The sequence below is a fragment of the Triticum dicoccoides genome, chromosome 7A (genome assembly GCF_002162155.2).
Source record: "Triticum dicoccoides isolate Atlit2015 ecotype Zavitan chromosome 7A, WEW_v2.0, whole genome shotgun sequence".
Taxonomy (NCBI): Eukaryota; Viridiplantae; Streptophyta; class Magnoliopsida; order Poales; family Poaceae; genus Triticum; species Triticum dicoccoides.
The window spans coordinates 41,895,580-41,907,810 of record NC_041392.1 but is presented as its reverse complement, the minus strand read 5'-3'; the positions used below and the strand labels follow the sequence as shown (position 1 = coordinate 41,907,810).

At 42.9% G+C, this 12,231-nt stretch overlaps 2 protein-coding genes across 2 annotated transcripts; both read right to left on the bottom strand.

The window, feature by feature from the left end:
* Positions 1-6,143: 6,143 nt before the first annotated feature.
* LOC119328310 lies at positions 6,144-7,305 on the bottom strand. Its single transcript, XM_037601315.1, has 2 exons — positions 6,454-7,305; positions 6,144-6,347 (listed from the first exon to the last, which is right to left on the bottom strand). The coding sequence occupies exons 1-2, from the start codon at positions 7,277-7,279 to the stop codon at positions 6,199-6,201; spliced, it is 975 nt and encodes a 324-aa protein (XP_037457212.1). The 5' UTR covers positions 7,280-7,305; the 3' UTR covers positions 6,144-6,198.
* Positions 7,306-7,584: 279 nt separating this feature from the next.
* LOC119328619 lies at positions 7,585-8,777 on the bottom strand. The gene is made up of 4 exons (XM_037601602.1): positions 8,602-8,777; positions 8,149-8,496; positions 7,835-8,053; positions 7,585-7,738 (listed from the first exon to the last, which is right to left on the bottom strand). Exons 2-4 carry the CDS (start codon positions 8,402-8,404, stop codon positions 7,590-7,592), a joined length of 624 nt encoding a protein of 207 aa, XP_037457499.1. The 5' UTR covers positions 8,405-8,496; positions 8,602-8,777; the 3' UTR covers positions 7,585-7,589.
* Between the last annotated feature and the right edge of the window lie 3,454 nt (positions 8,778-12,231).

Here is a 12,231-nt window from a genome sequence, read left to right as displayed (position 1 = left end):
CGCATGCCAGCGTCGATGACTGCTACTTCCTCATGTCTAGGGGGGAATCTGTGTCATGGCCAACTGGGCCCACATACATGACTACACCAGCAATATCTACAATTAACACAATATAAAATATGAAATAAGAAATCAGTTAGTGTGCTTTTGATAATTTATTATATATATATATATATATATATATATATATATATATATATATATATTGATTATATAAGCTTACCAGCGTTTGAGCCATGCGAGTTCTTGAATACGTCATCCACAACTGGCATGCAACGGGAAAGTATGCGTAAAGTAAGAAAAAACAAATATACTAAAATGCAAGAATAATATCATGGTGAGATAGAAAAAAATTAAAAAATTCTGGCCAAAACGCAAAACTTCCTTAGGCCAGGATGCTTTGGACCATTTTTCATTTCAATGTACAATTTCAGAAGCAAAAACAAAGATGGACAAACATGTCCATCTATATACGTAGAGACATAACTGAAGAACAACGTATGACTTGTTCTCTAGGAACAAGGATGCGCTTCTATACCTGTGGGAGATGGAACCAGGGTAGAAAATGCTTGTGTCGACGGGCTAGACCCTACACATATATCAGATAGAAGAATTGAGAACCAAGATTTGACAAGGTATTTTATAATTGCCTTCTGAATCTAGACCGTCGTGTTGTGAGAAAGATGATATCCAATAAAAAGTAATAAGTAAATTGCGTAGCAGTAAAGCATGGGATCAAACTGCAAGTTCAACACCAAAGAACATGTCTTGCACAGACATTGGTTCAATGGCAATACAGAAAATCGCATCTATGTAATCATGTACTCACATCGATGAGAGAAGTCAGCCATGTCTTTGGGGAAAACGGAAGGGACAAGGGAATTAAGAAGAGGAAGAGAAATCTTGTAATCTTGTCTAATTTGTTCGAGAAGATGGATGTCTTGAAGGGACGCGCTCAGATCCCTTGCGCGCTTATATGGCAGGAGAGCTTGGCGGAAGCGTGGCCTCGCTCGAGGGCATGCAATCCCGGTGACTGCGGCGGCTGACTGATTCTTGATTCGTACACGCACATTACGGCAGCGGACGAACGATCTCGTAACACCCGATGGGGCCAAAGTGGACCTGGCCCAACTACATAAAGGGGCCGGAAAATAACAGGCCAGCTGTTTGTTATTATTATTATATATTATATAAAAGGGCGCTAGTTGCATGGTGTATCCAGCCAACAATTATCGTCTATTTGATGCAAAATACTACCAGTAATCCTTTCCTCCTATCAATGCTTTGCACATCCAGTTTAAGGCCATGCCGCTTTGTTGTTGATTTTCTTCTGCGCATGAGGACAACAGAAGGAGTTGCACCCAGTTGATGAAGACGGAGCAGCAGCATCAGCGTCCGCTGTTGACACCCGAAGCAACGCAACGACCAACAGAAGGATATTTGGCTATTTAGAATTGGTTGAAGAAAGGATGTTTGTGACTCCCAGGTTCTCTACTCCTGATATGAGTGGGGAGTGGACCTGGCGAGCAGCGTAAGTGAAAAATACAGTGGATTCTGAATTTCTATTTTTGGTCTGTAGTAATGTGCATCCAGCAAGCTGTCTTCAAGTTCTGGCACGACTGCTTAGCGAGCTTTTTTCAGGTCCAGAAAATTTTGCAAAATGCACATCATAACACGACCATGTGTGCGAAACCGTTCGGACAATTGATCGAATGAAAGGGTTGATTAACAATTTTCGAAATTCAAGCTTGTGTATCAAAACTGGCAATCAGGATGCTAGCCAGAGCCTCAAAATCATGCTCGAACAATATATGTAAAATATGTAGATACAAATGTCGTGCTGGGGTAATCTTCTTTATTTTTGGTTATTCACTTCTGACAGAGGAAATGGCCAACATTCCAATACTTACTACATCGATACATGTACATTTATATAACAAAGTTTCTATTGAAGGAGAAAATATGTATTAACCATAATTCTTAAATAAGAAAACAAAGTCCCCTGCATGCAAGCAGGGACAAATCTGAAAATTCAACCTTCTCCTATAAAAAGGAACTGAACAGAGGAATCAATAGAAGCCTGGGCCTTCTAAAAATTGATGTCATTACAAAGAAGCCAATGAGGACCAGAATAGGTAAAATGCTGCAGATCTGGTAGTGCCGAGAAATCTATAATATCCATACACAATGCTTGAACTCTTGTGCATCTCCCCACTGCATGATGTACATCTTCATTAGTCGCAACACAGATCGACAGGTCTTGTCAGTCCAATACAGTAATTAGAAGCACCATATCACACTGAAACTTGCATCTACACTTCAGCAATATGAATTCAAAAATTCTAGACTTCCCTAAGGAGTCATGTGTGCAACTGCTCTGTATATTGCAAACTGGACATAAGATAAGATGGACCTTTTAAATTTGTATGTAGAGGTAGATTTAAAAAATGTTGGACTGACAAGAGCAGAAGTACGAATTTGCCTAAAAGAAAACCAATGTGGCAATGCTGCTAGAGCAAATAATAAGTGTTACTGAGACAAGTGTTGGTCATAACAGGATAATTAGTGATTAATTCAGGAATCATAATCATGTAGGATGGAGCATGGGGATTCACAACAAAGGTTTTCAACCATGAATAAATGGGACTGCTCGGCTCACCAACAAATACTTAAGAGCTAAATTTGAACGATAAAATGTTTCGCAATGCAGCTTACAGAAGATGGCTTCTGTATCCTGCCAACATGATGTGTACTGACGAAAATCTGCATCTAGAAACACATATATGATGTTAGTTCTAAGAAGTATTACAAATACACGCCCAATAGTAGAAATCGACAACAATATTTATGGATGACAAACCTGAATCATCCCTCCAAAACATCTCTATACACAATGTTTTTGGTGCTTTTCCCTGTGGGATCTATGTCCTTATTTGGCTTGGCCAAAATCCTAGTGGTCTGCCTTGAAACTCCCCTTGACAGTGCAACATATAGCTGGCCATGTGAGAAGACGGGCTCAGGAAGGTAAATACCAACAGTTGGTAGAGTTTGCCCCTGGGCTTTGTTTATGGTCATTGCAAAAATCAAGCGAATCGGGAATTGTTTCCTCTTCAACTTGAAAGGAAGTGATATGTCTTCGGAGGGTGCCAAAGGAATCCTAGGTATGAACACTCTCTTTCCAACATGTTGTCCACCAACAATCTCGGCATCTATTGCATTGTCTTGGAACGCTCTAATCATCAATCTTGTTCCGTTACATAGCCCATTGTGAGGATCGAGATTTCAGAGCAAAATGACAGGACAATTGACCTTGATTTTCAAAACATGTCGGGGCAAGCCATTTGGGGTGATCGAGTTTAGATAGTCAATTGGATAGTTATTGTGTGCATCATCATCAACGGAGTCAAAGCTATAGTATACCTTTTCTTGGCCAGGAAATTTGTCAATCATCTTTTCATTCAAGTCGTCCACATGCTCATTCTTGGTAGAAAGGATAGCACGTGTGCTCATATAGGCTCCAGATGCAGCATTCTCATGCAGTGATGGGAAGACTTCTTCGATAAGCTTCTTTATCGATTCTTCTGTGGAAGTGTACCCTATCACAATGTCATCAGGAAGACGCACATAATCATCACCAATCGTCTCCTCCGTTCCATTCCCAATTAACCAGGGGTCAGTTTGTGCTCTCATATTACGCCTCAGTCGTATTTTCTTAATCTTCTCCCATAGATAAGATCTCGGTAGTGTTGCGTCAGTGATATGTGCCCTTGTCCCACGTGTCACCACAGGAAGGACCTGCCTAAAATCTCCTCCAAACACAACAACCTTCCCCCCAAAAGGCAAATCACTTCCCATGATATCTTGTAGTGACCTATCAAGTGCCTCTACTGCTTGACGCTTTGTCATGGCAACTTCATCCCATATTATCAACGATGCCCTACGAAGCAGCTCCGCAGTACCACTCTGCTTGGTGAAACTGCACATGTTGTTGTCTGTGAGCCTAGTCGGTATTTTGAACCTGGAATGGGCGGTTCGTCCACCGGGCATGATCGATGCAGCTATACCAGATGTAGCAGTTGCAATAGCTATTTGTCCAAGCGAACGTACCCTAGCAAGAAGTGCTTTATACAGATAAGTTTTCCCCGTGCCACCTGGACCATCAACAAAGAATATTTGGCTCCTATTGTTGACCACGTGATCCAATATTTCATCAAATCCAGCTCGCTGCTCAGTGTTCAAAGAAGTAAACAAATCTAGATGATCTTGGTCCACACCGACTGACAATTCCCCCAGAACCTCTCTCAAGTTGTCGCTAGAATGATCGCCGTCTGTTTCAACCACCTCTGGAAGGCCGTAACTTTTAATATCCTTTACCCATCGAATGAATCAAATCCCTAATGTCTCTAAGCACCATCTGCTCTAATGCTGCTTGGTTGGGCTGGATACGACGATAATCCTCAGTCATCGCCTCCAGATGTTTGTCCCATAGTTCCTTGATGTTGGTCGCCTCGCAGAACACCAAAATAGTCGCAAAAAGCCTTCTTAGAGCAGAAGGCATCTAGAAAGTAGCAGCCTCAGTCAGGCAGTCGTCAAGGGATTTGTCAGTCTCTATAAGGCCTCTCTGCTCACACGCTTCTCTAAAGGTCAAGCAAATCTTTCCATTTACAGTTTTCAGGTCCTCATATGAAATTGCACCTCTAACATGATTTAGGAGCACCCTCAAGTAGTATCTCTCACCTTCAGCAGGGTTCGCATACACAATTCTACCAACTTGTCCGCGTCCCCTCTGTTTTCTTCTTTGCCACTTCTTTTTACCTTTAATCCATCTAAAGTATTCCGGGAACTCATTGTACAAGAAATTCCGTGCATAAGGGTCCTCCTGGTTCATCTCGAAATATTGCGTCAGCATAGTTTTAGAAGAAGACGGGCGTGTGATGACATCCTCTAGGTTATCAGACCCTTTGAATGCAATAGTATGCATATTGGGTAAGTGGAGCTGGAGTTGAAGAACAGCTGGCGAAACACCAAACATCGGGAAAGCACAAATCCTATAGATAGCCTCCGGTGGTGATATGAACCTTGCATCTCTATATTGCCGAATCTCATTTATTACACTATCATCATTTCCTGCAGAATCAACTGAGAAGGATGCACGATCATGTCCTTTGTAGATGTATTTGAAAAGATATTTAACAGCTTTGATGCTTGAGCAAGCTTCAACGTTGATGTGACAGTTATACCGCATAAGTAGACCAGGGTTGTAAGGGACCACCCATCTATTATCCAACACAACACCCCTGACTTTTACGCGTCGGCCATCATCTCTCCTCCTATAGATCGGATATGAGTCCTTTCCTTGTTGCGTAGCGGCACAAAACTGTCAAGGATAGTGAAAACGACATTCTCCATCTATCATGCAAGGATAATTTTTCTTGAGAGTACCACATGGTCCATGGAGCATATGTTTGATCACCAGAGCATGCAGTATAGGGTACTCGTCCTTGTCAGGAATCTCAGCCGATATGACTCTGTCATAACCATCAGGGTTTGTTAGCTTACTATCTGTGTCCATGATCAAAAGGAAGTGCTCATGTGGTAGCCCCCTTTTCTGAAACTCGGTAACATGAACATAAGCAGCAACCGTGCCAAAGTATTTTTTCTTGATCAAAAGATCTTTCATATCTCTCAACTTGGCCCTGTATACCCTAGCCACCAGGTGTGGGCGGTCTTGCGGTGTCTGCCCGGGTGCAAGGTTGGAAGTTATTTCCTCCCAGTACGGGTTGCAAGTCATCGTGACGAAGTAATCTGGTTTCCCAAATCGTTGCACAATAGCCATCGCATCAAGGAATCGCCGTTGCATATCTCTATCACCTCCAGGAAAAGTACGTGGAAGAATGATTCTCTTGCCAACATGAGAAGCACGTGTCTCGCCAACCTCAGTGACATCAACAACACCCTAAGAAGTAAATGAATAAAAACATGTTTCTATGCAGGTCTAGTAAACCATATATCAAAAACACATAATGTCGAGGCAACATCAATTATTAAAAATATCACTATGGCAAAAATTGTTCAAGCAATCATATTATCAAGTCATTGTTGATATCACAATGGCAAACATTACCTGATAGAGTTCGGCGCGTATGAGCTTCTGATTCTAAGGTTTTCAATAGAAATCAAGCCTCATAGTCTCCATCTTTATGTACACATCAACAGCCCACTGCTGGAGAAGGCGATGACCGAACAAGATGCTTTCCTAACCTGTAGCTTGAAACAATAGTACTCGTGTGCGCTGACAAATTTCCTGGACTCCACAACCCCATCTTCATCTTGGCTCTCGTTGTCATCTACAAGATGGTTGGTGAAAACAAACGATTAGCAAAGGCTGAAAATGAAAGATCAAAGAAAACCATTAACACACTACTTCTGATATTACAACAACCCTATAATTACCTGCTGGAACCTCACATCCTTCATCATGTGTGTCGTCCTCGTTGGCCTGAGGAAGAGAAGGTGGTACCTCACCGGTGTCATCCTCGCGGTTTGTTTGAACAGTAGCTAGTCCATCATACGGCATGAAACGGTTCCATCCTGTTTCCCCGCGGGGAAAAAATAATGGATACGCCAAAGGATCATAGCATCCATAGTATGCTCTGATATATACAGGACGATCCCCTTTTCCATACACAATAACACTTCTATCAAAGGTGTTCTGTGGGTCACTCCCTTCAACCCACATCGCAGCCACCTGAGAAGTTGTAGGAGCATTGTACCTTCGCTGATCCAGTTTTATATCTGTGTTTAAAGAAATCCTATACTCTGCCAGGTTTGGAACAAAACCGATGCTCTTAAATATGTCCACATAGGGATTGTTGGCTAGTATCCGCAAAATCTTTCGTATGCGATTGATATCAAGATCTGGAGACCACTTCACCCTATGCTCCAAGGTGTCATCTGTATCAAAAATGTACAACTGCAAATGCCTAGGTCCTTGACCAGCAGGTACCAAATGGTCTAGACGGTGATACAACTGACCATGCGCATGGAATGTGTATATCCTAGTCCTGGTCGCGCTGCTAACCTGATGGTCAAGGGTGACTCCAAGACTTGTCAAGGAGAAGTGTGAGTTAAAATACCGAATGTGTTGTCTAAAATATTTTGCATCATCATCATCTTGACTTGTAAACAACTGTTGCAACTCTTGAGGAACATCTGGGATAAATAATTTGACCTTTCCTTTTCTGCAACAGAAGGCTGGACCCTCATATTGGAATCTCATTGCTCCACAGTAGTCGCAGTCACTCACTGTCTTCAAAACATGATGCCTCTTCGGTAGTTTTTTGTAGATATTGTCATAAGGGTCATCATTCTGTATACCCAAATCAGCAGTAGCTATCACTCTATATGACTCGAAGTGATGACCTACAAAGTCATGGACAAGAATGACAGTGATGTGCAAAGTAATAAGAGTATGCAACAGAAATGTAACTGAAATTTGTTGTACAACCCACCCTGTGCAGTAAATATCCTGCATTCTTCGTCATCATCATCGTATAGTATATCTTCCCCATGCATGTCGTCGAAGCAGTCTAGGAGCATAATAATGGCGAATGAACGGAAGTAATATTAAGTAATACTGGACAAACAAATATGAACATTATACCTTCCATTTCAGTAGTGGGTTGAATTGGCTCAAAAATTCCAGATACATCGAACTCTTCCTCGGTGTGGATGGCATCTGGGATACATATAAAGCGGTACAATGAAAGTGGTTTAAATGGTTTGGGTCAACAACCAAAAGTCTATACCAGAAGGCATATATACGATGATTTACCAGAAGGCATGCATGTCCTCGGTATGGAAGGTGTACTTGGTGAGTGCGTTTTTGATCCATCGGCGACATCAGTAGTGTTAGATTGGTTGTGTAATGGTCCAGTATGCCGTTGTGCTATCTTATATGCACGATTCCGACACAACACAACCTCTTTGTCATGCGTTGGCATGTTTGCATATTGTTCCCTCATACGACGTCGTTTTTTCTCAGAAGATGCATCTGGCAAGATACATGTACTGGGAAATTAGGTAGATGTACTCGGAAAGGACATGCAATCAACATATACGACGAAATTAGTTTGGGTGAGTACACACCTTTCGTTTCACTGGACTGTCCAGATATAAAACTTCTGGGCAGAAATCTTTCTTGTCCTTGCATGTCATGTATATGTTGAACATGCACTGTACCTTGCTGGCAATTCAGATTAGCTCGTTGGTAATTCAGATTAGTGTGCATCCAATCATTATCATCATCATCCTCCGTGTTTAGCATACCACCATCGTATTTAGTAATATTACCAAGCGAAACATCGTCATGGAGAGTTGCATTTTGTTTTTCCTGCCGGGACATCGTACGCTTCTTCCGGTATTCTTCTTTTTTATCTTCAGATAGTCTAGCAAACCAACCATGACCACTTTGTTTTTTGTGTCCCACCGTACAAGCTGCAACTTGAAGACAAGAAAATCAGTGAGAGATCACATAGATTACATTTTTGATTGGTGAAGACACACTCGAAGGCACTGAATAATACAGATATGAGATATTACGTGTGGAAACTTGAGGAGCAGGGAATTGAGATACATCAACACCCAAACTTTTTGTTGCAGCTTTCTTTTCTAGTCGGGCTATCCGGAGCTTCTCTAGGTGTTCCGCTTTCTTCTCTTGGGACAGACGGGAATACCACCCATGTCCACTTTGTTTTTTGCATGTCTCTACAGGTTGATGATCAGTAGTACCGGAGGCTGCTGCTGTGCTTACTTTCCATATGGCAAAATTGAGGAATGAAAGAGACAAAATATATGATTACATCGTCTGACAGCCAAGGCAATGAATATATAGCAGATAGGGGTTTATTACCTGTGGAAAATTGAGTGGCAGGGGATTGAGGTACATCAACATTCACACTTTTTTCTATAGCTTTCTTTTCTAGTCGGGCCATACGGAGCTTCTCCAAGTGCTCTGTTTTCTTCTCTTGGGACAGACAGGCATACCACCCCCCACCTTGTTTTTTGCATTGAACATTGCTATCTGCAGGTTGACGAGCAGTACTCCCAGAGCTTGCAGGTGTACTCACTATACATGGCAAAAAAGAGTGAAGGAAACAGAACAATCATGATTACATCCTCCATGAAGCAATGAAGAAGTAAAGTTCCGGAGGTAAGGAATGTACCATATTTGTGTGTGTTGGACTGTTGGTTATATTGCTGAATGGTGTACGTTCCGGAGACAGAATAGAAGGATGGTCTTGATATAGTTGCTGACATTTCGCAGCAATAAGAGTTGCAGCCTTCTTGTCAGCACGTGCCTGACGCCGCTTCTCGAGGTATTCGGCCTTTTTATCGTCAGACATCCGTGCATACCATCCTTGTTTGCCTTGATTGCCCTGCACCTTCTTATCATCATCCATGTGATTATTATCCCCGGTCAGCTCTGCCCAAAGGGAGCGAGGCGGCTCTTGTAAGATGCCCAAAGTGGTCACGATTAGCTGATTGCGAGGGAGAAGAACAAAATCAGTATAACGTGAAGAATAACTATTTTGCATAGATGCTTGAGGTGTGAGGAAGAACAAAATCAGTATAATGTGATCAATGCAAATCACCGATGGAAGATGTTTTTAAACTGGCTTTAAGGCGGAGATGAATCATGTAGTCCATATATAGTTGTACTAATTCACCGAGTCTGCTTTCTAAACTAATAATGCTAATTTGTTTGGGTATAGATTATGGAACACCTACAAAATGTTATGCTAATAAAGTGCAAGAGGCCAATATTGCGGTACAGCATGACGATCCTAATCACATGGATATTCTTACAAGTTAGAGGCCTTGGTTAGTATGCATTTCTAAATTATTAGACCAGCCCTATTTGTTCTGACACTCGACAAAAAAAAAATGCAAACATGTTACATGTATATCTGGATTCCTGTACTTATAGAGATGAAAGAACGCAGAGATGAAAGACCTGCTGCGTGTTTGAAGGCGGAGATGTGAATGGACGCCTTTCAGGTTGTGTAGGAGGCAGCGTACCAGACGGTCGTCGAGGCGATGTAGAAGGCGCCGTCCCCGCCTGGCCTAGGAGTAGGCGTCGTCCCCGAGTGCGGCCCGAGCAGGTGTACGGACGAAAGCAGAGATGAAAGCACGGAACTGAAAATATAAATGTGAAGCTGCGTGTTTGAAGGTGCGTCCCCTGACTGACGCTGACGACTGTGGCGAGGCGGTTCAGGCGACGTCCCCGGCGGCTGGCGAGGCGATTCAGGCGGCGTCCCCGGCGGCCGGCGAGGCGATTCAGGCGGCGTCCGCGACGGCCGGATATGTGGTTGAGGCGGCGTCCCTGGCGGCCGGCAAGGCGGTTCACGGCGCCCCCGACGACCGGATAGGCGGTTCACGTGGCGTCCCCAGCGAGTTAGTTCAGGAGGCGTTCCTGAAGGTGCGGCTACTGGATGCGATCGGGGTGGGGCGAGGAGGCGTCCCAGATGGTGCGGCGGTTTCCTTTGGTGTCAGTTTCCTTTTGTGCAAAAGGCTACGTAAGGAAAGTGGTCAAGGAAGAGAAGGATTGTTTAGCGCTAAACATGTTTAGTGGCTCACCATCAGGGCGATAAGGACTGTTGGATTAACACAAATGAATGGTCAAGATCTGTTGGATCTGCCCAACTGGGTCTTTTTATATTGGTATAGATATAGATATGTGTGCGCGTGGTACTGGTGGCCGTCGTGGGGTGAAAAATGACGACTGAATGAGCGGGAGTTAAATACATTGTGAGTGCCTCAACTTCTAAAACACGTTTATAATTTTATAATACACGTCAAAACATTTTTCAGAAACAGGTGGAACATTTTTTTTTCAAATGCACTAATATATTTCCTAAATCTCCTTCAATCCTAAATAAATCATTTAAAAAGTAAATTATCTCATTAAGGCATCTAGTAGTTTCTTGTCTGCTGGTTAGCACAATCACGTGTTAATTGTCAAAAAAGAAAACACACGCACGCGTTGATAGCAGTCCGCAGGTCACTGGTTTGAACCTCCGGCTCCTATCATTTTGTGTTCAGATATAAAGGCTCGTAGTCCATTTTACACCAAGGAGCCATTAGTTGGGATGGTTATCGACGGTGGGACAATTCTACCAGCAGGTCCACATTTTGAATCCTTGTCGATCCAAATTTTCTTGTTCACTACTATTTGTGTTGTTCAAAATTCAGGGGGTTATATGCACAGAAAACACCACCAGTTCTATTTGTGCTGTTCACTGACGAGTGGGGCACGGGTATTTAATTAAAACAAAATTCAGGGGGATATGTGCGCAAAAAAAATCATGTGCAAGTCAACTAGTACCTCGTCCACTCGCAACCAATGACATGTGGGTCATCGCCATACTGGCATGCCACACGAGCAGGGCATACACCCGCATACGGACGGAGGCATAGTATTTGCACGCTTAGACAAGTTAAAGCACCAGTTTTATGTATTTTACAAATTTATGTACCAAAGTGACCGCGACGGACAAGTTGAGGCACCTCCAATGTATTTAACTCCATAGGTGAAGCGACCCGAAGAGGCACGTACGCACAATGGTCGATAGGAGGAGGCCACACGGCTGGGGTGGAGACCAGATGACGGCATGCACGACCGCGCTGGTCGAGCTCAACCTAGGGAGGCGCTAGCTGACTTGAATGCTACCCCCTCTGTAAAAACGGAGAAAGTATAAGAGCGTTTAGATCTTATATTTTTTTAAGGAGTAAGTACTATACGCCGTGCTAACTGCTAATTGGTCGTTGTAGCCAGGGTGTCTTCCCGAATGCTCGATCGAACCCTACTACCGGTCGAAACAGCGCATGATCCATCGCCCAACTAACTGAAATGGGAAACCTGGCATGGCAGTCTACCTCGTTACTTCAGGCACGTTTTTGGTAGTGGCCTAACTGGTTCTTCCTTTTCCCCGCCTTGTTTTGCTGTCGTAGGCCAATTTTTTTAGGGCTTATAGTTGTCGGTGGAAATAAATTGCCCTCTCCTCAGTTTATTCTATAAGCTCAATCATTTTTTTTTCATTTTAAAAGCCTAATAATTAGTAGAATTTTAAGATAAAAAGATTAGTTGGTCTTCTAAAATAAATTGGAGAAGAACCGAAGAACTGGCCCTAAAAAGATTAGTTGGTCTTCTAAAATAAATTGGAGAAGAAC